At 41.9% G+C, this 25,670-nt stretch overlaps 1 protein-coding gene across 4 annotated transcripts in view; it reads right to left on the minus strand.

The window, feature by feature from the left end:
• Nucleotides 1-14,561: 14,561 nt before the first annotated feature.
• LOC117368330 (zinc finger protein 251-like) overlaps nucleotides 14,562-25,670 on the minus strand; it is a 72,020-nt gene continuing 60,911 nt past the window's right edge. For 2 of the 4 annotated variants that reach the window (XM_033961891.1, XM_033961890.1), the window contains one exon: nucleotides 14,562-15,237. In XM_033961891.1, the coding sequence (XP_033817782.1) occupies nucleotides 14,711-15,237 (527 nt within the window). In that variant the 3' untranslated portion in view covers nucleotides 14,562-14,710. Of the gene's footprint in view, nucleotides 15,238-24,021; nucleotides 24,114-25,670 lie in introns of all 4 variants that reach the window. The other 2 variants (XM_033961892.1, XM_033961893.1) reach the window with 2 other exon arrangements.

Here is a 25,670-nt window from a genome sequence, read left to right on the forward strand (position 1 = left end):
TTTGCTTTGGAGAGTGTTTAAAAAAATAAAAGTGCGGAAACCTTTTGAAGATCCCTTGTATAAACCCTGGACAGTTCTAGAACAGAAAGCAAAGTCGCTTACCTGTAATGTGGGTTCTCTGTAGACAGCAGGGGAATGTAGCCACACTTGTTGGTGAAGTCCTCAGACTGAGCCTTTGTCGGTGCACTTCCGTAGCTATAGTAAGCTTTTTGCTGACCGAGCATGTGCCAGGACTGTTGCCTCTGCAGCTCCTCCCCCTATCCTGTCAGTTTGTCCTTCTTTCCTGCAGAATCCAGGAGGTGGAATGCTTTCCTTGGCAGCAGGTTGAATTGTATTCTATATGTTTTGAATTTCTTAATAGCCGATTCAGACACCATTGAATGATGAGGGAGTTGCTGCATGTCATGCCCAGGGTTTTTTTGTACCTTTGGAAGCTGTGGAGACTGACTAAGGTTTTTGCCAATTAGAGAGTTACAGGTCCTGAAGGATTTGGTATACCGGAAGGGCAATGAACTCTTTTAGTAGGAATCTGGTTAAGGGGCTGAAGGAGTTGCCGTACAGTGAGAGATTGGAGAAACTGGGCCTCTTCTCCCTTGAAAAGAGGAGACTGAGAGAGGACATGATCGAAACGTTCAAAATACTGAATGGAATAGACATAGCAGATAAAGACAGATTGTTCACCCTCTCCAAGGTAGGGAGAACAAGATGGCACTCTCTAAAATTGAAAGGGAAAAGATTCTGTACAAACATAAGGAAGTTCTTCTTCACCCAGAGAGTGGTGGAAAAGTGGAACGCTCTTCCGGAAGCTGTTATAGGGGAAAACACCCTCCAGGGATTCAAGACAAAGTTAGACAAGTTTCTGCTAAACTGGAACGTACGCAGGTGAGGCTGGACTCAGAGCACTGGTCTTTGACCTAAGGGCTGCCGTGTGAGCGGGCCGCTGAGCATGATGGACAACTGGTCTGACCCAGCAGCGACAATTTTTATGATAAGATTGAAGGATGGCTTGGAAGTCTTTCTTGTCTTTGGTAGCAGTAGTTTAATTAAGGCTGAGTATAGTAGAAAGTTTTTGCAGAGATTTTGGATAAGAGGAAAGTTCTAGTTCCTCTGGTTGGGCTTGTTGCTGAACCGAGGATACTGGATCTTGGTGAGAGGGAAGATCCTGGTCAGGGTCCGACCATATTGGTGAAGATGGAGAATGTAGTGGAGAGGTGCAGTTGGATGGACCCCAGTCTGGGTCTTGAAGAGGTCCGCTTGACGGGGTGCGCTATGAGATCCTGAGGGGATGGAAAATGGGGTTTGCACTGATAAAGAATCTGTTTGTGCTGCAAGCGCTGGTGGCGGCAAAGAGGAACCTGTCTGAAGTAATGCTGCACTATCATGAATGAAGTGCTGCAATAAAGCCAAAAAGGATGAGATTGACTGGGAGGCCTGAGGCTGAAAATAAGTTGTTTCTTGAGTGAGGAGGGGCATAGAAGGCATGACAGAGGGTTGTTTTGGAGGACATAAGTGTGCTGGTTGAGAGTCCGGGAAAGACTTTTGCTTAGACTTTGACTTAGTGGGGATTGTTGAAGTAGAAGAGGGCCCTGGCTTAGATATAATTTAATTTGTACCTGGCTCCTTTTGCTGTCGAAGAGTAGAGGTGGGGGAGGACCGTGAGACCGAAGCCTGACCTGTGGGGAGCCTTCCCTGACTGCTGAGGCTGCTTTTCCTTTTGAGCAGACCTCAAGTCCGCTGTACGCTGAGGGGCTGCTGAGGTGTAGTGATCTTGGCTGTTTGTCGCCTTTGAAGCTTGTCCACCAAAATCCACCAGTCTCTTCCGAGCCATCAATGTTAGGAATTGGTGGTTCACTTCCCCTTGTGGTGCTGAAACCTGGCCCTGGGACGAGGGAGTGCTCACAGACATTGGTTGCAATGCAGACATGCCTTGTGCGACCACAGAGTCTCAAATGCTGCCCCTTGCTGGTTTCTTGCTTGTCAAGGCTCCTGTGGTGGGCGTGAAGGGAGTCTTGTTCCTACGCTGATATCTTGAACTCTGGAGGTATTTAATTCAGCCTCTTTATGTACTTGATCCTTTTTTTTTTTTTTAGGTTTGCTATATTTTGTGTTCTTCGATTTTTTTTTTTTTAATAAATGAAAAATGTGAGAGCTTCCCTATTCTTTTTTTTTCTGAGGTGATGAAGAAGCACGGGAGAGAGCTGTGACCGTTAGAAAAAACTATCAGGATAGGGGAGGAACTGCAGAGGCAACAGTCCTGGTACATGCTCAGTAAGCGAAAAGTTTATTGTAGCTAGGGAAGAGCACCGAGGACTTCAACAAGTGTGTCTGCATCTCCCCTGCTTGCCTCCAGAGAATAAGATTTACAGAAGAATGAAACCAACAAGCAGAGCAAACTATCAAGAATGATCATTAAAAGCTATCATAAACGTGAATCTTTAACTTTTTCCTAAATGCCATCAAATCCAGTATTATTATTTTTTTCTCTACTGACTTCTTGTTCTCCATTCAGAGACGAGGATGTTCTTCATGTCTAGAGACACAGGCCTGATTACTAGAGTCCCCTTATCCGGGAGCTCATACAACCAGCACACATCTCCAACTGGAGCTTCGCCACTCCTCCAGAAGAAAAGACTGATCCCTTGGCAGTGTCAAAGTGGAGCTCCAAATCCTCTAGAATCTGAGATTGCACCAGATGGCTCTTGGACTGGTTCACCACCCAGCCTAGTAACTCCAGAAGGAAAATGACGATGTCACCATATTGGGCTCCAGAGCTGAATTGGCCCAAATCAGCCAGTCGTCCAAATAGGAATTGACTTGGATGCCCTCATGGAGGTTATGCCGCTGCCACAATTTCCACCAATACCTTGGAAAAAGTCCAGGAAGCTGTATCCAGGCCAAAGGGCAATGTGCGAAACTGAAAATGCTGGCCCAGTACACAAAAACATAGATTAAAAGCGATAGGCCTCCATGAAATCCAGAGATTGGAAACTCTACTGGCCACATTGAAGTGATGCCCCCTTTGAGATCCAGGATGGTGTCACCCTTCTTCGGTACTATAAAATAAATAGAATAGCATCCATGGCCAAGTTCCACCTGTGGAACAGATTCCATCAGCCCTAAATTGCAAAGGTGTTGAAAGGTGTTTAAGAATAGTAATAATGGGTCAGACCTGTTTCTAACCGTGGCCAAGCCAGGTCACAATTACCTGGCAGAAACCCAAACAGCTAACAAACACACGGATCATTACCCACAATATCCAACCCACAAAATTAACAATCAAAAAATGAGAGGGGGGGTATAAAGGATAATTAATACAAAAATAATTTTAATAAATTTTGTTTTGTGTATTTATTTTATACCTAAATTCTTATTTATGAAACAATCTATTGTTACTAATAAACTGCACCTATCATATCAGGGCACATAAGGGAATCCCTGGCTACAATCCTTGGATACTCGCCTTGGCTGAGGCATCCTTTTCAATGCTGTTGACGACCCCTTTCAGAACAAGAGAACAAGCCAATGACAAGTATCTATGAACCATTTCTAAGCGGTACAGCAACTACATTGTCCCTCGATGAAGGCTAGTTGATAGCTGAAACGCTCCAAAACAGTTTGAGCGTTGGGTAATTCACAACCCACCAACGTTGGTTTTGGTTGGGAAGTCACAAAGATAAGTGTTGCTGTTCTTCTTTCTTTCATATACTTTAATCTATTTTTGATAAATTGGATGAATTGAATTGAATTTTAGATAAGCTTTAAACTTATATAAAAAATTTTTGATATGCTTAATAAAGGTTATTTTAAGTTAAGAAATTAAATTATGCACTCTTAATTAACTAGTTGATAGTTTAATTAATTGATTAAATATATAAAAAATAAAAATCTTTAAAGGTGGGAAGGAGGTTTGAAGTAAGTGATTATATTACATGCATTCAGGATGAAAACTTGAAATAACATCTAAGTTATAAGAAGTCTCTACTGAGAACAATGCATTTATTATGATACTTCAACCTCAAACTAAATTGAATTAATTTATTTATACATTAGGGTAAAAGTGTATGCTCAAGATAAGGTTTTATATGATAGGTGCGGTTTATTAGTAACAATAGATCGTTTCATAAATAAGAATTTAGGTATAAAATAAATACACAAAATAAAATTTATTAAAATAATTTTTGTATTAATTATCCTAGAAACCCAAACAGCAGCAACATTCCATGGTAAGGAGGAAGCCATAAAGATGCCTGGAACAGGATGGGTGAATGTCAGGGAATACTCCTGCTTGGCTATCTCCAAGTCCCACACACTGTTGCTTGTGCAGGCCCATTGTGTGCACTTTCCTGTATCCCAAGCCGTCATGTATTATGGCAAATGCAGATCCATAGCTGATATCCAAATTTGCAGCTAATTGAGATACCATTATTGGTTGGTCTTCTCTAATCAAGGCATCAGCCCTGTCCATTTGCTCTTGTTTGCGCGATGTTGATGGGCAACCAGAATGACCTTCATTGGTTAAACATGTTGTTCCTTCTTTTTACCCCCCTCTTAAATCTGTCGTTGATTCATGGTGCTATGCCCATACTGAGTCAATATCCGACAGTGAATTTCCACAGGCTTCACTCTCTGCCCAAAGAAAACACACTACTGCACAGTGTTCTTCAATAGTGCAATCTTGCAATGGAGCATCCGTGTTTCTGACCTTGTGGCTGCCACAGGACTAAAGGCCAAGTGCTGCACTATGCGTTGATGAACTATCCAACAGGCAATGTACAAGTTGCATTTCACTAGTTGTGTTCCGGTTATTGCGTAATTTAACAATTGCCTTTAATTTTTGATTTGCCCTTATATTATACACAGGTACTTATTTTGTACCTGAGACAATGGGGGGCTAAGTCTCAAGAAGCTGCAGTGGGCATTGAACCCAATTCTCCTGGTTCTCAAGTCACTACTTAACTACTGGAGACAAATGTATGCAAATTATCGCATGTACATTCACTGCCAATATCCTGAAAACCTAACTGGCTGTGGGGTCACTGAGACAGGATGGGAAGCCCCGTGGTAAGTGAATTCTACCTTCCCCCATTCTCTGAAGGTTTCATAAAGCTCTCTGCAAGTGCCTTCAAACCTTAAAGTTGGTGCTCATCTGAAAAATTCAGAAGACTCAGCTCACTCTAGGACAGTTTTGCTTTCTATATGCTTCCAAATGTTTTCTCTTCCTACTCTTTCATCATCCACACAACCTCAAGCTAGCTTGTTCCAGTCCTTAACCCCATCTGAAATCCTCCTCTATTCCTCTCACAAACAGCACAGTATAGAAAGGCAGAAGGAAGGGCATTGAAACCACCAAACCAATTCCCAGAGGGAGGCCTCTGGTCCCTTAAAGCACTGATGGGTAGATGGGGTGACTTACTGTCCCGGTCCCTTTCCAGATCAGCTTCATGCTGCCTCATGTAATAGAATGTACAAGGACAGTGGGCAGGTGCTAGCAAATACCGAACACTGGCCCAACATCTCTGTAGTACTGACTACCACCAATATAATTAGTGATATACCAAGACAGGGAAGGAGCCCACTGTGTGGGACTATTTGCAGCTGCTGGGTTCGGAGTGCACATGAGCCCTCTGCAGATTGAATGTATGGGCCAGAGCACATTTGGACTTAGGCAGAGCTGTCATTCAGGGGGGCCCTGCCCAGTGGGAATGCTTTGTGACATCAGTTACATCCCTTTCAAGCAGAATAGAGGCACTGACGTTAAGAAAAAGGAATCGTCTTACCTGATAATTATTTTTCTTTAGTCAACGACACTATTCTGCAATTCTGTGTGCTTCCTTTCAGTGTTTTTCTGATATGCAACCCCCCCAACCCCAAACAAACCCAAGAGTGATTGGTTGGCAGCAGCAGTAAAGGATTCCTGTGATATTGTTATAGACTTGTTTATGCAAGCTAGTAGTGAGTGCCACATGTTCACTTGTAGCTGCAGTGGTTAATGGGGCATGGGTACATATGCTTCCTGGAATCTTCCAGGGGGCACCACAGTATATATCGGTGATCCTATAGGTAGAATTCATTCTTTTCTCTACCTCCACCTACTGGTAGAAAAGGATAACACCCATTCATGCAGAATAATGTTGATGACTCAAGAAAAGAAAATCATCAGGTAAGACATAATTTCTCCTTTTGGATGCACCCTTTGTTTCAATTTTCCTTCTGTAATCTCTGCTTCAGTTGTCTTTAGGTCTGCTTCCTCTGTGCTTGATTCATGCTTTACATATATCAGTAAGTAACTGAAATATGCCCCAATGAGCACCAAAATATGTTTAAAAAATCGGAGGAAGCCTCAGGATAATATGGCTTATATTTATCTGTCATGCAAACAATGTCTTTTTGTTAATATCGTAATGACTAATTGTTCATGTGGTGCTAAGAGCCTATTCCAGTCACTGGCATACTCTTCCTATCTTAAAATGTTCAACGTATCTTGTGCCAGATGTGTTAAATGTGCTTAAATTACATAGTTCTAATAAACATTTCTTTGTCAACACTACCAACAAACAGCCAAAGAATAAAGGATAAATTTTCCTATATAGCCTTATTCTAGTATTCAAATAGTTGCCTCTCTTGGAGTTCAGTTGCTCATTTGTGAAGCCAGTATAATTACCCACATTTACACCCAGCAACTAAAATGATGAAAGCTTCTGCATTAAGGTTAATTCCTGGGAGTGGGTTTTTTTTCCTTATGGGAATATTGCTCTAAGGAGTGAGGCTAGTTTTTTTAAAAATATTGGATGTTGATATATTCTGTGTTAGTCTTTGTGGCATGCCACTGGGCTCACCATAATCACTTATGCTATTCAAGCTGTATCTTGCCTCCTTTGGTTGGTTGTGTCATAGAAAACCCAGGAATTGTTTCATATAGTTATGCAAATGAAATTACTCTTCTCCTACTGGTTGATAACACTGGCTAACAATCATGTTGCTTTATGTGTTCCACAATTTTATTTTTTATAAATGTTTACACCATTTTGCCTGGCACTGAAGTCAGGCTTACCGGTCTGTAATTTCCTGGATCTCCCCTGGAACTCTTTTTAAAAATCAGCATAACATTGGCCACCCTCCAATCTTCAGGTTCCAGTTCAGTAACAGCAGGTCAGCAATTTCATATTTGAGTTCTTTTAGTACCTTGAGATGTGTACTATCCAGTCCAGGTGATTTATCACATTTTAACTTGTCAATTTGGCTTAATACATCTTCTAGAATCACTGAGATTTCTTTCAGTTCTTGCGCATCATCACCCTTGAAAACAATTTCCGGTATAGGTAGATCTCTTGCATCTTCTTCCATAATGACCGAAGCAAAGAATTCATTCAGTCTCTTTGTATATTTGTATTTCAGTAAAGCATTTGATAGCGTCCCACACCGAAGGTCATTGAATAAACTGAAATCGATGGGTTTGGGAGACACTTTAACTACATGGGTTGGGGACTGGCTGAGCGGTAGACTACAAAGGGTGGTGGTGAACGGTACCCCGTCAGGACCATGGCAGAACGTGATCTAGGAGTGATCATTAGTGAGGACATGAAGGCTGCCAATCAAGTGGAGAAGGCTTCCTCCAGGGCAAGACAAATGATGGGTTGTATCCGTAGAGGTTTTGTCAGCAGGAGACCTGAAGTCATGATGCCATTGTACAGATCCATGGTGAGGCCTCACTTGGAGTACTGTGTTCAATTCTGGAGACCACACTACCGTAAGGACATGCTGAGGATCGAGTCGGTTCAGCGAATGGCCACCAGGATGGTCTCGGGGCTAAAGGATCTAACGTATGAAGAAAGACTAAAGAAGTTGCGGCTGTACTCACTTGAGGAACGAAGAGAGAGGGGAGACATGATTGAAACATTTAAGTACATCACGGGTCGCATTGAGTCGGAAGATGATATCTTCTGTCTTAAGGGACCCTCGACCACCAGAGGGCATCCGCTGAAGATCAGGGGAGGGAAATTTAATGGAGACTCCAGAAAGTACTTCTTCACCGAAAGAGTGGTGGATCAGTGGAACAGACTCCCACTGCAGGTGGTTGAGGCCAGCAGCGTGACAGATTTTAAGAGTAAATGGGATGCTCACGTGGGATCTTTAAGGGAGTAAATTCGGTAGCGAATACTTGGAATGGGCAGACTTGGTGGGCTATAGCCCTTTTCTGCCACTATGTTTCTATTCTATGTTTGCAATGGCCTTATCCTCCCAGAGCATCCCTTTTGCTCCTTGATCATCCACCGGTCCCACAGATTCCCTCACAGGTTTTCTGCTTCTGATGTACCTAAAAAAATTGCTATGACTTTTTGCCTCTTTTGCAAGTTTCTCTTCATATTCTTTCTTAGCTGTTTTTATCAATGCTTTGCATCTAACTTGCCAGTGCTTGTGTTTCTTCTTATTTTCTTTATTTGGGTCCTTTTTCCATTCTTTAAAGTATGTTTGTTGTTTTGTTTTGTTTTTTGCTCTAATAGCCTCTTTTACTTCACCTTTTAACCACACCAGCTCTCGTTTCCTCTTCTTTCCACCTTTGCTCATACGTGGAATATATCTGGTCTGGGCTTCCACAATGCTATTTTTAAATAACATCCACGCCTGGTTTACAGTCCTAACCTTTGCAACTGATCTTTTTAACCATTTTCCTCATTTTATCATAGTCGCCTTTTCGAAAATTAAATGCCTTTACAGTAGATTTCTTTTGCAATGTCACTCCCGGTATCAGCTCAAATTTGATCACATTATGATCACTGTTTCCCAGCGGACCCAACACAGTTAACTTCTGTACTATGCCTTGCATTCCACTAAAAACCAAATCTAAAATAGCTCCCCCTCTTATTGGTTCCCCGTCCAGTTGCTCCAAGAAGCAGTCATTTATGACATCTAGGAATTTTACCTCCCTAACACTCCCCGATGTAACATTTAACCAATCAATGTTGGGGTAATTGAAATCACTATAGCAAAAAAAACCAAACCAAAAAAACAAAACAAGCCTGCTCCAAAAACATCATGCAAACAGTGCTCCTAGCAGATGCCAAGACACCTAAATGTAAAAGTGAAGCAAAGGATCATTGGGAATACACAAAGGCGTGGAGGAAAAAACCTCAGTTGAGCTACATGGGTTTTGAGGAAAAAAAACTCCACTTTCACTCCAGTTCCCAATGGTTCAATAATACACTTTTAAGTCTCATTCAAAATGGAGCTGTTTCAGATGACTCACAAAGGCAACTTGCACCGGGAAAAAACTTGAAAGGCACAAAAATACACCACTGCCAAGTCAGTAATATAAAGCCAGGAATTATCTGTTCCCATTCAGGTGCTCCTGCAAGTGAATGCCAACTTCTAGCACTCCTCAGGGCTGTCTCATGGAAGTACAGTTGTCCAGCACACCTGACAAGGACAATCCCTGTTTCGCTTCTTAGCTGTGTCAGTGGATTTAAGTGCAAACGTTCCTGAATTCAGCAGGGTGAAGAGATATGGCACTGGAACACTTCTGTTCACCCCTCACCTCCTGAAAGGCCTAAACCCAAACCCTCTGAAAGAATCTACTCCATGTGGGCCCACCCCTTTATCCGGCCTATACCTTCTAGCCTTACAAAACCTACCTCTACTTGAAGCACTCCTGACACAAGAATGAGGCCTATCTTCTAGAAGATGAGGGACCTTAGTTTCACCCAGACTCTTGACCAGCTTTTCAGCCTCCTCCCCAAAGAGAAGGGAACCGTTAAACGGAAACTTACTAAGCTTAGAATTAGAGGCCATATCTGCCAACTAGCCCTGAAGCTGCAACGCCCAACAGACAGCCACACTAAGAGCCATAGACTTAAAAGAGGCACAGAGTAAGTCATAAAGGGCATCCAACAGAAAGGAGGAGCCCATCTCAACATTAGTCACTTCCTAGTCAACCAGATCCCAATCATCTGATTTAGAAGAAGCCCATCTCAACAAGTCATTTCCTAGTCAACCAGACCTCAATCATCTGATTTCCTATCTAGCACATGCTCTGCCCAGAGGAAACAGGCCCTAGCAATTAAAACTCCACAAATGGCTGCCTGGACTGCCAGGGCCACATCAAAGCCCTGTTTCCTCGAGTCCTGATACCACCATGTCCACCCAAAAACTATCCTTCCCCTCGCTAAAAGGTATCCTCTATGCGGGAAAATCTCTCCTCTTCAGAATCACAGGGCTTACTGCCCCACTACAGAATCTGGGCTCCTTCCAACTATTCCGAAAGCACCTGAAAACTAGGCTATTCACAAAAATGTAATGCTCTCTTCCCCCCTATACTCATCCTCCAACCCCTTCCTATATTAAGCTCTTGTAAACTGTGCCGAGCTCCATAATTATGGAGAGGATGCGGTATATAAACTTAAGGTTTAGTTTAGTTTAGTAACGCCTCTATCCGGCGATCTTGATCTCTCAGAGCAATTCCACCATCCACAGGAATGGTATTCTTCTTAGTGCTGGCAAAGACAACTGCATCCACCATAAACGGCTTCAAGGGTTCCCTGTCCTTGTCAGGAATAGGGTATAGTCGAACCATGGACCAGGCAATTTGGAATGGAGCATCCGGAGTATTCCACTATGCCTGAATGACTCCTGAATGTCTTGGTACATAGGAAAAGAACAAAAGGACTTCTGGATTCCTTTCAAAAGGGGGTCAGCCATACAGGGAACCTCCTCAAACTTCAAGACAGAAGAAACTTGAGCAATAAGCTCCTGTAACTCTTCATCCTTACCACTGAAGAATTTTCCCCAGGAGGCAGCTCTTTCATGCATTCCTCCTCATGAGTGGAAAAATTGCAACTCAGAAGGTCACGATCCTCAACCATTCAATAGCTATCTGCCTCAGCCTCCCCATCAAGATCTTCCTCCTCCCAGTCCACGTGCCTCTGTTTCTGAGGCAAAGAGGGAGAGGCTTCCTGCAGCCCCCCTACTGAGGAGCAGGATCACCAGACTTCTTCAGGCAAAAGGCTTTATACATTGCAAGGACAAAATAGGAAAAACCCACCTCTGAAGTGCTTGGTAACATCACACTGCTCTGAGGTAGAGAGGAGGAATTCATCAGATCCAAACACAGTGGAGCCTCAGTTGCAGAAGCAGAATTCAAAATGGCGGCGATTACTGCCAGAATTGGAACTGCCGCCAAAACATGTGCTCCCTCTGCACGCCCACCTGCCGACTTACTGCCCAAGGATGACAGTGGGAGCACTGGCCCTGAAGACATTGCATGAAGGGTTGGTGGATCCTGGCTGGCACAGGGTGACACATAGCACATAGTAAATGACAGCAGATAAAGACCTGAACGATCCATCCAGTCTGTCTATTAGTTACACACATTATAAATTCATGATTAAATTGTCTTTTTCCTTTGATATATCTGGGCTATAGCCATAAAGTCCACTCAGTACTGTCCTTAGGTTCCAACTATTGGAGTTGCCATTAAAGCTCACTCCAGCCTATCCACCATCTCATCGCTTGTGTGATACATACCGTAAAAGTCTATCCAGTAATGTCCCCATGTTTCAAGTTACTGGAGATCCCATTGATTCCCTCCCTAGCCCATCCTACACCCAATCACCATATATGGGACACAGACCATAAAGTCTGCCCAGTACAGGCATTAGTTCTTCAATTTATACCACTCATTTTCTAATTAGAGATCCTCTGTTTATCCTATGCTTTTTAAAATAACGTCACCATTTTCCTCTCTACTACCTCCCTTGGGAGGGCATTCCAGGCATCAACCACCCTCTCTGTGAAAAATAATTTCCTAACATTACTTCTGTTCTTTGCTCATCCTCCCCGGCAGGGAAACAAAAACCCTATGGAGAAAAACCAGCCCTAGCAAAAAAAACAAAACAAAACAACAAGGCACCAGCACACTGTCAGGAATAAGTTGCACACAGCCTCTCTCTTACTGGATTGGCTGCAGTCCTTGCAATTAATTAAATTATCTTTTCCAAACAGTGCTTGAATTAGGCAGACCCCTCTGGCATTCAAGGCTGACTGTCTGCTATCAGGCACAGAAGTGTAACCAAGGCCTTCAAAGTTTCAATTTAAGTTACATTTTATTTTATTTGAGCCTCAAAGTCAGGAGACCAGGAGGGGGAAGGGACCCGGCCACCTGAGTGTGACACTCCCAGGGCGAAAGAGGACCTCCTTGTGCCTCAAACCCTAGTCTAGCTACCAGGACCAAAATAAATTAGAAGAGAGGTTTTCTCTTCCTTTTCTCCTGAACAATCACCAGGGGGGCACCCCCCTCCCTATCTAAACACAAGGTCCACAGGGATAGATTGCACAGGTTTACCACTGCTCCGACTGAGAACAGATCGACTTTCAGGGGACTGCACAGCCCACTTATAGCTCAAGTTGAAACTCAGAAACTTTCAGTCTCCATCTACTGGTAGGAGTGCATAATACCCATCTGGGCTGGTCTAGAAGGACACTATGGAATGGGATGTTGTGATAGAAGGGAATTGTCTATGTTCTGGGTCTTTTTTAATTTCTTCTCTATGGTTTATTGTATTGACTGATCATCTGCAAATACATAGGGGACTTTTGATATTTGATTACTATACCTTGTCTTATGTTATTTTGGAATCAAATTTGGACATGTTTAATAAAGATAAGGAGTGAAGAAATAGCCTAATGATTAGAACAGTAAGATGGGAAGCAGAAGGACCAGGTTTAAATCTCAAGAGCATCAAGTTGTGGCTTTGGGCAAATCATTTTTTCCTCCTTGTCTTGGGTCTGATGCTGAGCAGGTTCTGGTCCTACTCCCTTACATTGGGTAGCAGTAACATAGATGTGCTTCACACTGCACAGGAGAAAGCAATAGCAAACCCCTCCTGTATCTTTCCAGGAAAACCATAAGGGGTTGCTAGGAATCAATCTGACTCAAAGGCACATCGTAATCTGAAGATAAAATTATTAAAAATAAAAATCTAAGCATAGTGCAAATGAAGGCTCATGGCACCACATCCATCTCTCTTTTTTTTGTTTGTTTAAATGTGCACATATGAGACATGGTCAATCAAATGTTTGGAACAAACCAAAATGACAGCATAAGGTGAAATAGACCAAGTATTTCTGAAAATTAAAACCAAATAAAAGTAAATTATACAAATGCATGAGTAAGAGTAAATTATACAAATTCATCAAGACTAACCAGGTATAGTAATACTATCAGCCCTACATAGGACAGTTTGCGATAAGAAACCACCAGTTTCTGTGTTCCATTCTAGCCTCTGGTTAAAGATGATTTTTCACTGGCCATCATCACCTCTGGTTTCCCAGGTTATATGAAGCTATATTCCAAGCCACACTTTTAAATATTGGTTCTCATTTCATTCAGAACCATTTCTGCTGGAAAAGTCGAAGAATTTCACTGCTGTGATTCTTTTAGGTGTTCAGCATGGTACTAGTGCAGATCAGAGTACACCAAAAAAAAATCATAATCCCAATAGGATTTAATCATGGGTAAAGTCAAGAAGCAATGAATTTGCTTGGAAGAGTTCACCTTGCATTTGAATTTAGTAGGTGGTTTTACTGCAAGAGGTTTCACAATTCAGATAAAAGATGGTTTCAAACAGTTCATAGTGAAACTAAGGTTACTCGATGCTTCAAGACATTTCAGGATATGAAGCTGTTAAACAGTTTTAAATGTGTCTCTACTATCCTTCTCTTCTACAATGGTTTGGTACCTTTCCCTCATGGGATGACCTCATGTACACATGATGCTCTTTCTGACCTATGCCACTGCAGTGATGCTATGGTCATTCTCAGAGCTAAACCCTTTCCAACCCACTTATCAACCAGGCGCGGAGGAGAGCTGAAGACATTCCAGATAGGATCTGATTTAACAAGAAAGATGACGTACCTCGATATTAAGCAAGACGGTACTATTTTAGGATATTTCAATGCTGCTAGTGTGTAGCTTCTCATGTACATATGTAAATGGTTTAGCTCTGTATGCAAATTTCAGCTTGAGTCTATTTCAGTTTGCTTTCCATTTCATTTCATGCTATCAATACTTCCCCCATCTTTGTCCTACTGTACACTATCTTAAGATGATTCCCTGAGTTCAGGAGGCCTTGGGTAAAGTTCTTTCATCAACTATACTTCGGAATGTTTTTGGGCTACATAACAACTATCTGTTGTATAGATTTTCTCCCTGTTGGTTTCATCAACAATTAGGCATGGGCCATCCACTGACATCTCATGATTTGTCCATGCAGCTGGCCAAACAGTGGTCAGTCTTTCCAGCTTCTCTTTGAACTCTAGAAGCCCTGCTGCTTTCTTATATAATACTGACACAGTCATCTTAATTTACTTTGAAATTTCAAATAGCAGAGTTTATGCTTTCTGTCCTTCAGTTCTCCTTGTGTTTGAATGCTATCTCATCGGGCCAATCCTAGGCTGTTCCTACTGACTTGGCCTTCAACATTACCCTTTATTTTTTGTATGGGAAAGGAGGACCAAAGTAAGCAGGTACTTCAGTATCTACAAACTTAAGGTAGTTTAGTAGTGATTTATAATATCATGTTGTTTGTGAATTGAAATAACAGACTATTGCAACATTCAGGATCTGCCTGTTTGTTCTTGTCCTAATATGTGTAACACACACGTCTGAACCCTAAAATTGGTTCTTATTCAGAGACTACAGAAAACATTTTCTGTGTTCTTACTTTCTGACACTTCTCTTCTCTCCTGTGTGGCTCTTCTGATGAAGTTTGAGAGAGTAACTTTGGCTGTAACTCTTGCTACATTCTGTACACTTATATGGTTTCTCCCCCGTATGGGTTCTCATGTGAACAGTGAGGGTGGAGTTCCTGCTAAACCTTTTCTCACATTCACTGCACTGAAAAGGTCTCTCCCCCGTGTGGGTCCTCTTGTGTACTGTGAGGGTAGAGTTGGCCCTGAAACCTCTGCCACACTCTGTGCAGAGATGTATTTTCTCCATGCCATGCTTCCTTTCTTGTTTCATAACGTCACTGAAGTTGAAAGGACAGTCACCGAGTGGAGATCGTTCCTGCTCCATGTTGGAGGAAAGCTTATTGAAACCTCTTTCATATCTGGCACTCTTTGAGGTCCTGTATCCTGAAAGGTGGCCTTGCTGCCGGATTGCTATACCAGATGTGGCCTCCAATAACTCCTCTGCCCATTCCTCAGGATGCTTCTCCTCCTTTTCTTTGTCTGTGGCCCTATCCCCTGGAAAAGAATGAGAATTTCAGTGATTTATAGTCTACATGCTAAAGCAGGGGTTGGCAAATTATGTTCCACTGGCCTGTAGGACTCTCTGAGGAAGAAAAATGACTCAGGTACTGCAGAAAATTATTTATTCCAAGATGGCTGGAAACAGGGAGTTCAAAACCTAGGTTCCCAGGCTGACTTTCATATTGAATATTCTGTTACAATACTTCTATTATAAAAACAGCCTAGAATAATAATACATAGGAGTCCTTTCATTAAGGCGCACTAACCTGATTAGCGTGCTCTAAATGCTAAGGCATCTTAAGAACATAAGAACTGCCATCTCCGGATCAGACCCATGGTCCATCAAGTCCGGCGATCCGCACACGCGGAGGCCCAGTCAGGTATACACCTGATGTAGTTTTAGTCACCCATATCCCTCTATGCCTCTCATAAGGGACAATAATAAAGTAAATGATCTAATGTCCCAGGTTCCAGATTACAATGCCAGTATTTATTGGACTTAGAACTATCTAGTTTTTGTAAACGAACAGGGGTCCAAAACACTCTTATGTGACAAAAATAGCCAAGTTTGTCTCATAGATGCTGACACTGTACATCTCATTCTCCAAGACCAAATATTAAGATATTTTGGAATTCAATTTGGTCTCAAGTGAACTCATTATTGGAAAATCATGTTGCACTTTCTTACGATACAGTGTTATTTGGCATGATGATGAGGAAAAAGAGTCAACTATAACAACAAACTTTTATTAGTTATGACAGGGGTTGCCATCCAACATATAACCAATAATTGGAAAAATCACAAAAACCTTAGCTACACATTTGGGTGGAATTCATTATGCCATATATTTAAAATGGAACGTGCAGTAGGAGTACAAAGAGGGACATATACTAACTTTATAAAAATATGGGGGCCATTGGCAAAATATTGTGGTGAATAGTCATCGATTCTTCCTTTTTCCTTTTCTTTTTTTAGCACACAAAAGGGGGGAGGGAGTTGGGAATAATTTTATATAATATGTTATAATATGCTATATAATATTTGTGTTTATTCCTATTGAAAATGTGATAAAGGAAGGGTGGTTTGGGGGGGGTTATTGCATCACTAGATTTTTATGTGGTAGAGATTAATGTGCTATTGTGGAATAACTTGAATAATATATTCATTTGTGCACTTGCTGTTCAATTTGAAAATGAATAAAGAATTAAAAAAAAAAAAAAAATAAATGCTAAGGCATCCATTATATTCCATGGGCGTCTTAGCATTTAGCGCATGCTAATCTTTAGCGCGCCTTAATAAAAGGACCCCATAGTTTGTTAATTAGTCATAACATTTCTCATGAACAGGGAATGCTTGTTACTGATACTAGTTTTGGCACAAAGGGCCGGATTCTATAAACGGTGCCACTGTTGGCGGCAGCTTAAAAAACGGCTGCCGATTGAATGTCTATCACGCAACAGTGCCGTTTCTAGAATCGTCGCTTCATGAAAGGTAGGTGCCGGAAATGTAGGTCAGGTTTATTTTTTTTTTACAGGCCTACATTTCCGGTGCCTACCTTTTGTGAGAAATTTGGCTACGAAGGTGATTTACGACGCCTAATGCCATTTCTAGCATTAGCCATGCCTATAGTGGCATTAGGCATCGTACCGCGCCCTCCATATACAGGAGAACGGTACCTCCATTTTTTAACTGGTTTTAAACAACGTGGTCAATTACCGTGCCATTTATCACTAATTAAAATGATTAAGTTAGGTGGTAGTAAGATGCCTACCGCTGCCTAACTTAAAGCACCATTACTAGAATCAGGGCCAAAATATATAAAAATGATGCAATGGACATGCACAATTCAACTTTGACGGTCAAGAGGTAACCAGGAAAAGACCAGACTTAAGCTTTCATGTCTGTACAGGTAACAAATTCTGCCTAAAACTAATTTCTGTCTGTATGAAAAGACTATACTATATGCCAGACATCTCTTAGATAACATGATCATACTCTGACACATGTGCATCCCCTCTTTCCACCTGCAGTTTATCTATATCACTAAAAAAATCTCTCTACTCTCTAACACCTTTAATCCAACCCATCCATCCTTAAAAACTGTTTAATTAAATGACTAAATAAGAGTCTGAGGACAAGCAGACCTAATATTCTCACAAGTGGATCATGCCATTCACAGAACTCGGTATGGACATTGCCAATTACATTGTCACTTTAAATCTTTAGGCACTGCCCATACCATGTGTGTGGCAGTGCCTTCCCACTCAACATCAGCTCACAGGATCATCAGTTCTTCATTTTCCATGGAGCTCAGAAGCTGTGTCTTCAGTTCTCTCATCAGCATGTCGAACTTGTATCCTTAATTGTACCTTCCCATACTTATTTTTCATTATTTTCTTTATAGTTCGTTGTTTTTATTGTATTCCAGTATTTTACCTGACTTTGGTTCATTTTCGACACTTTTTCATTTTTTGGCCTTCAGACATTTTTTTCTCTGGGAGAATTGATTGTTTTCGGCATCTATTTACTCGAGCTCCCCAGGCCATTGAGTCCTTTGATTAAGCGTCAGCCATTTTCCCTTCTATGCCAAAGAAGGTACCAAGCGGCTTTAAGAAATCTTCTCAATGTAATCAGACCATTTCAGGCTCTGATCCACATAATTGGTGTGTTTGGGGTCCTGTGTTTTCTGCCTCTGAATCCAAAAGAAGTCACTCAAAGCCTGAAAAGTTCAGTTTGAAAAACTTTTCGGTACCACGTCAGCATCGACACCAAGCATGGTGGGGGACTCGTAACCCAACACGCACCCTTCTATGGCTCAGTCATCTGCATTAGCACCTACCTATTGCATCAACACCTTACAAAGGCAGGACTCTACATCATCTTCATCTATGGCTCAAGCATTGGGGATGTGACACGTAAAAAAACTAAGAAGCATAAACATTCTTCCTCTTCTAGGCATACCACTACGTCGTCCCAAGCGTCGACTTCCTCGACACATAGTAACCCTATCCTGTTTTCTGTCCAATAACCAATTCCTAGTCCACAACAGAAAATTGTCTCCTATCCCATGACTCTTTAATTTTCTCAGGAGCCTTTTATGAGGAACTCTCTTGGAAGCTTTCTGAAAATCTAGATACACTACATCAACTGGCTCACCTTTATCCACATGTTTAAAGGTGAATGTAGCATTTTTGGAAATGTTCCCTATTCCACGCGCAGGACCCAAGAGACAGGTAGAGCCCCAAAGTCTCAATGTGTGGTTTAGATGACTGTGCAGGGAGGAGGGCTTTAGATTTGTTAGAACTGGGCAACGCTCTGAGAAAGGAGGAAACTATTCCTTTGGACTCCACCTTAACTGGGATGAAACCAGGCTGCTGGCACTAACATTTCAAAAAGAGATAATAGCAGCTTTTAAACTAAGATGGTGGCGGTGGGGGGTGGGGTAAATCAACAGTCACCCAGGAGCGGATGGTTCAGTGTAGAGTATTCTTGAAGGATACTATTGAAACAGGATATTTAGGGAATCCCAATAGAGAGGTTTCAATAATGGTGAAAGAAAGCCAGGAGTGTTTAAGAGAAAAGCAGAGTAAAGGACGCAAATTATCCCTGTCAACTTCTAAGCAGCCTGTAAGCACAAGGGAAAAACACAATTTGAATACAAATGCTAGATGCTTAAAAGATAAGATAGGAGAGTTAGAATATAAATGAAGGGGTAGATATAATAGGCATTGCAGAGACCTGGTGGAAGGAGGACAATTAATGTAACACTATGTTATCAGGGTACAATTATATCGCAATGGTAGAGTAGATCAAATTGGAAGGGGGGTTGTTTTATATGTTAAAGAAGGAAATGATTCAAACAAAATAAACATTCTGCATGACATAAGTAGCAGTGTGGAATCCATATGGATATAAATTCCACGTGTGAAGGGAAGGAATATACAGGCAGGGCTGTACTACCGTCTCCCAAGACAGAATGAGCAAATAGATGAAGAAATGTTTACAGAGGTTAGGAAAGCTGGCAAATTGGGCAATAGTATAATAATGGCTGATTTTCAATTACCTCCAACATATATAATAAATATAAAAGCAACTGCATTCAACCAGAAAAATGAAAATTCAAAGGTTATCACTCTAAATCAGTGGTCTCAAACTCAAACCCTTTGCAGGGCCACATTTTGGATTTGTAGGTACTTGGAGGGCCTCAGAAAAAAATATTTGTCTTATTAAAGAAATGACAATTCTGCATTTGGTAAAACTCTTTATAAATCTTTCCTTTTGGCTAAGTCTTAATAATAATATTGTAATTTATAGCTAAAGAGACATATGCTCAAGAAATTGTTTTATTTTACTTTTGTGATTATGATAAACAGACTGAGGGCCTCAAAATAGTACCTGGCGGGCTGCGAGTTTGAGACCACTGCTCTAAATCATATTTAAAGAAGAAAAAAATCATAGAAAAAGTCTCAGTTCAAAAGGAGCTTAGTCTCATAGATTTGTAAAGACTAACTCACATTGTATCATTGGCAAAAAAACCTCCACTTGTCAGATCATAATTATGTGCCAATCTTCTGTTGCTTATTTACTTCAGGGAGACATAGTAAATGTGGTTGTTCTTTAGTATGCCAGCTTATGTGGGATACATAACGTGACCATACGTCCCATTTTTAATTACCTTGTCCCGAAGCACACCTGAAATATCCCGTTTTCAGAGCCCAGGATTTTTTCCTGCTTCCCTGGCAACAGGCCAGGCGCTGTGGCGACTGCACAAGTGCCAGACCTACAAGCCTCCCTCCCCTCTCGACGTCAATTCTGACATCGGAGAGGAAGTTCCAGGCCAATCGCTGGCTGGCCTGGAACTTCCTCTCTGATGTCAGAATTGACATGGGGGGGGCAGGGGAGAGTCTTGTAGGCCCATCACTGCACACGCCTTGATGTTGCTGCGTCGGGGAAGCAGGGAGTGTCGGGGGCAGAGGAAGCAGTGTGCGTTGGGGAAGCAGGATGGCTTGACGCGGGAGAAGCAGAGTGGCTTGGGGGGGCAGGGAGAGAAAGAAAGACAGAAAGGAGGCATGGAAAGAGAAAGACAGAAAGAAAGAAAAGAGGTCAGGGAGAGAGAAAGACAGACAAAACAGAAAGAAAGAGACAGAAAGGAAGTGCAACGAGAGACTCATGAAATCACCAGACAACAAAGGTAGGAAAAATGATTTTATTTTAAATTTAGTGATCAAAATGTGTCAGTTTTGAGAATTTATATCTTCTGTCTATATTTTGCACTATATTTAGTGGGGTCCAGGATCTGGGGGAGGGTCTTGGGGGGGGTCCTGTCCCATTTTGAGGAAAAAAATAAAATGGTCACGTTAGGGATACTGACAGCCTTGTGGATCTCAAGTCTAAATGAATACATTTTTTTACAGTTAAATACATCAAGTTTATCCCATCAATTAGTTTATTTACTGGAGTGTCCTTGTTTTTTTGTTTATATCATTTTTATTAAAAAGTCAACAAGAGAAACAAGCGTGACAAAAGAAAGATATATGCAAACAGAAGCGTCAGTTGAAAATACAATACACTCAGCAACAGCATATAATGTACCAGTAATACAGAGACCATATAACAAAAGAGGAGGAGAAGGAGCCCAATACCCCCCACCGATTATGTACCAAAAAGAAAACATGTGCAGAAGCAAAAGAGTGTGTGCTCCCCAGGCAGAAAAGAAAAGAGAGGCACAAAACTCAAAACCTCCTTCTCAGGATTATCCAACAGCAAGGACATCTCGTTTCCCTCGTTGGCCCCGTAAATTTTGGAGTGTCCTTGTAAATTGTTTCATATTGGGCAGGCAGCTCAAAACCAGACTAAGCATCTGCATTGTATCAGAACTGAAAAAGTTATGGAGGCCATTAGTCACTCACTGCAAGGAGTTTAATCATGATTTTGACTCCCTCCAATAGGTGGTGTTGGTGCAAATTTTAAGTTCTAAGGGCTGGATTCTATAAACGGCGCCATTGTCGTCAGCTGCCGATTGTGTATTGAGCAGAGTTTTGGTTCTACCCTGCCCATAGGTGCACTGAAATGATGATAATTGTACAAATATTCCAGATAAAATCTTGTTTTATTAAAATTCAACAGACAGTCCTGTTTCAAGGCATTCATTTGTACAATGGAGGAACATTACAAGTCAGAGTGTAAATGCAACTTCCCTGACATAACGTCCTCAAAATTCTGTTCTGCTAGGTTCACTTAAATATACCTAATACATGACGACATTTTACTGCCTGCATATAATTGGTCATGAATACTTGATACCATATAAGGCTCAGTATCAATCATGCAACGGCGCTGTTTCTAGAATTGTGGCTTTATGAAAGGTAGGTGCCAGAAATGCAGGCCAGTGTTTTAAAGGCCTACATTTCCACCGCTACCTTTCACTTGAATCACGGCTACAGAGATGCTTTACAATGCCTAACGCCACTGCCGGCGTTAGCCATGCCTACACTAGCATTAGGAAGGTGCTGTTTTTCTAGGCTCCAGTAGGCGCCTACATTTAAAAAAAATGATTTTGTGTTTAAATGGTTTTTTCCACTTAAGCTAGGCCTAACTTAAGGCGCCGTTTATAGAAAATGGGTCTAAATGCCAAGGAGACATAAGACATTCGCTTCGGCAGCACAAGCAGAAGTGGATTTTACTTTTGAACACTATGACACTAAGAGGATTAAATCTAGCAATAGAGTGGAAAGCCTTCATTTGATAAATATTATATTTAGTAGAAGTATATGAGCTTTACATTTCCTGGATGTTCTCTGATTGGAGTATATGTGATGTCACTGTGTTTGGGGCAGATCACATGTTTAGGTGATGCCTACTAACTGTCAGCATTTTTTTACCTTCAGTTAGGTGCCATGCCGAAGTGAAGAACTGAAGTGAATGTTTTGCTGCAGCCCTACCCTGAAGCAGCGATAATAGATCGCGAAACAGCGTTTATAGAGATGAATACTTGTTTAAAAGGACTATGGGCCCGATTAACTAACCTGACCTATCTGTGTCCGATCCGGGCAGGGCTAATCGATTCTGCAAACAAGAATATTCTAATGGGGGCGATCAGAGGCATGCCCCCCACCAACCGAACGGATCGCTGGAGAGCGATCCTTGAGAATGCAACGACCATCTTCCTTGACTGTAAATGGTCTGTTCATTCGGCTGGTCCTTTGGGCCCGTCAAGAGTTTTTTTCTTTTTTACTTTTAACTTTACTGTTTTTTTTACTTGGTAAGCCTGTGGTTTTAACCCGCTTTAAACCCGTGGGATAAAACCACGGGCTCGCACTGCAGGCGAGTCGGGGCTGAGCAGAGAGCAGGGCAGCCAGAGCAGGAGAATTGGGGCAGAGAAGAGAGCAGGGCGGCCAGAGCAGGAGAATCGGGGCAGAGAAGAGAGCAGAGCGGCCAGAGCAGGAGAATCGGGGCAGAGAAGAGAGCAGAGCGGCCAGAGCAGGAGAATCGGGGCAGAGAAGAGAGTAGAAAGCAGGGCAGCCAGAGCAGAAGAATCAGTGCAGAGAAGAGAGCAGAAAGCAGGGCAACCAAAGCAGGAGAATCGGTGCAGAGAAGAGAGCAGAGAGCAAGGTGGCCATAGCAGGAGAATTGGGGCAGAGAGCAGGGTTTTAGCACAAGCGACTGGTCCTCACCAGTCGCTAGTTTTTTGATCGGCCAGCCAGTCAGTGTGCCAGAAGAAGTTTTGTGAATCACGTTCTTCCTGCTTTGCATGCCGATTCCCCTCATTTGCATGCACGGATCGGATCGGTACACAGGTTAGTGAATCAAGTCAGAGGGAAATCGGGTCACAAAGGGCTCGCAAACCGATCGGTACACGATTGGTTTGCTTAGTGAATCTAGCCCTATATGACAAGGTTTTGAAGTTTGTTTTTGAACTTTGTTATTTGATTCCGAATGTTATGGACAGGGCGTTTTTAATACCATACCATACCACGTTAAGTACCGTTGACTCATGTTCATGTCCTAGCGACTTGATGCATTACAGATCTAAAAATAAATCAGTTTTATGCTGGTCTGACAAGGTCCTCTAATGTCAGCCCATGATTTTTTTCAACATGTCCAGCCATCTGATTGTAGGTTGCCCTCTTTGCCTGGTTCCTTCGATCTTCCCAAACACGATGTCCTTCTCCAGTGATCTCTCTCGTCTCACAGTGTGACCAAAATACAACAGTCGTCATTTGGGCTTTGAGTGACATAGCCGGTTTGATCTCTTCCAGAATTGATTTGTTAGTTTTTCTGGTGGTCCATGGCATGCTTAAAATCCTTCTCCACCACCAAAGCTCAAATGAGTCAATCCTCTTTCTGTTTTGTTTCTGTAGTGTTCAGCTTTCACATCTGTAATTGACCACTGAGAAAATGAGTGTGTGGACAAGTCTAATCTTCATTTGGAGTGTTATTTCCTTGCCTTTTACTAGTCATGGTACATGGGCTTGTGCACATCTGAGAAGCTGAAAGCTATGCTGTCGGCGATTTCACTACCAGCAGGGTCTCCCAAGGTTTCAGCGGAGATGTCACACTAACGTTGTACAACTCATCTAGGCAGCAGAAGATGAGCAGTGTTGAAGGCAGAGGATCACATTTGATGTGACAATGGTGACATCAAATTTATACTGCACAGAAGAAAGGCCTGGCAATGTATTTCTGTATTCTGCCAAGAAAACTTGATGATGACGATGAGACATAAAGAAACGATGTATAATGCTGAAAGATGTTTCTCTAGGTTGGAAGGCACTCACCATGCTACTAGGGTAGAGCTGATTTTCACCCAGAGTATGTGTTTGTGAAGCTGATGGATCAAAGCTGCCAGGACATCCTGATGCTGATGTTGCTGGTCAGAAAAGGGAGATCAGAAGCTGTAAAGATATTCTCAACATAGGAACATGGAACGTACGAAGCATGAATCAAGGAAAATTGGAAATACCATACCAGACAGTTTCTTATATCCTGCAATTTTCAACCAGGATTCAATGCAGTTTACAATCAAGATAATGAGTAATCTTTGGGTTACATTAGGATTACAGACGACTTAAGTGGATAGGCAACTTGCGAATCACATAGAGATACAGTAGGTCTTTAGCATTTTTCTGAAGCTGTAGTAATTGGAGAGCTAACACTGAAATAAGGGTAGGTTATTCCACACTTTGGGGCCTTGAAATCTGAAGATAGATTTGAACATTTTTTCCATTAGACGTGTTGAGGAGACGGAAAGTACAGTTATGGAGAGAGTATTTTTAATGAATGAAGTAAACAAGCAACAGAAGGTCAACATAGAAGTGGAGATTTTTTTGCCAATGATAAGAGTGTGAGTTACTCTTTACACATCTACGAGACTAAGCTCCTTTTGGACTGAAGCTTATTTCTCTACTTTTTTTCTTCTTTAAATATGGTTCAGGGTGATAACCTGGCTGGATAGTTGCTTTTATACTTGGACAGTGATATACAAATTGAAATCACCACTACTATAGGATCACTTGGACAAATCATATTTTATTATATCTATATCTATATGATGTGATTTGTCCAAGTGATCCTATAGTGGTGGTGATTTTAGTTACCCTAATATTGGCTGGATAAATGTTGCATCAAGGAGTGCTAGGGAGGTAAAATTCCTAGACGTCATAACTGACTGCTTCTTGGAGCAACTGGTCTAAGAATCAATAAGATTCTTAAATTTTAAAGATTTAGTCCTTAGTGGAATGTAGGGAGGTAATTATGCTTGGTCCACTGGCAAACAGTGATTGTAACGTGATCAAATTTGAGCTGATATCTGAAATGACATCATTAAAGATATCTACCATAGCAACATTAAATTTTTGAAGTAGCAGCTACAATAAAATTAGGAAAATATATATATACTAGTCTTTAAGCCTGTTACATTAACGGGTGCTAGAATATGTGTGTGTGGTCTGTATTTATTTCATTCTCTCTCTCTCCTTAGCCTGTTTCTGTATTTCTTTCTTTCTGTGTTTCTTTTTCCTCGGCTGTCCACCACCACTCCTTGCCTGCTCCCCCTGTCCATTCTTCCTTCCTTTTTCTTCCTGTGTGTCCACCACCACTCCTTCTCTGCTCCCCTTATCCAGCAGCAGCCCTTCTCCCTTTGTTTTAACTCCCCCCTGTCTAGCAGCACCTTTTCCTGCTCCTCTTGTCCAGCAGTAGGCCTCTCTTCCTTTTTCTGCCCCCCCTATCCAGCACCTCTTTTCTGCTCCCCCTGTCCAGCAGTAGGCCTCCCTTCCTTTTTCTGCCCCCCTGTCCATCAGTACCTCTTCCCCTGTCTAGCAGCACTTCTTTTTTGCCCCCCCTGTCCAGCAGCACCTCTTTTCTACTCCCCCTGTCTAGCAGTAGGCCTCCCTTCCTTTTTCTGCCCCCCTGTGCATCAGCACCTCTT

This window comes from Geotrypetes seraphini, chromosome 10 (genome assembly GCF_902459505.1).
Source record: "Geotrypetes seraphini chromosome 10, aGeoSer1.1, whole genome shotgun sequence".
NCBI classification, from domain to species: domain Eukaryota; kingdom Metazoa; phylum Chordata; class Amphibia; order Gymnophiona; family Dermophiidae; genus Geotrypetes; species Geotrypetes seraphini.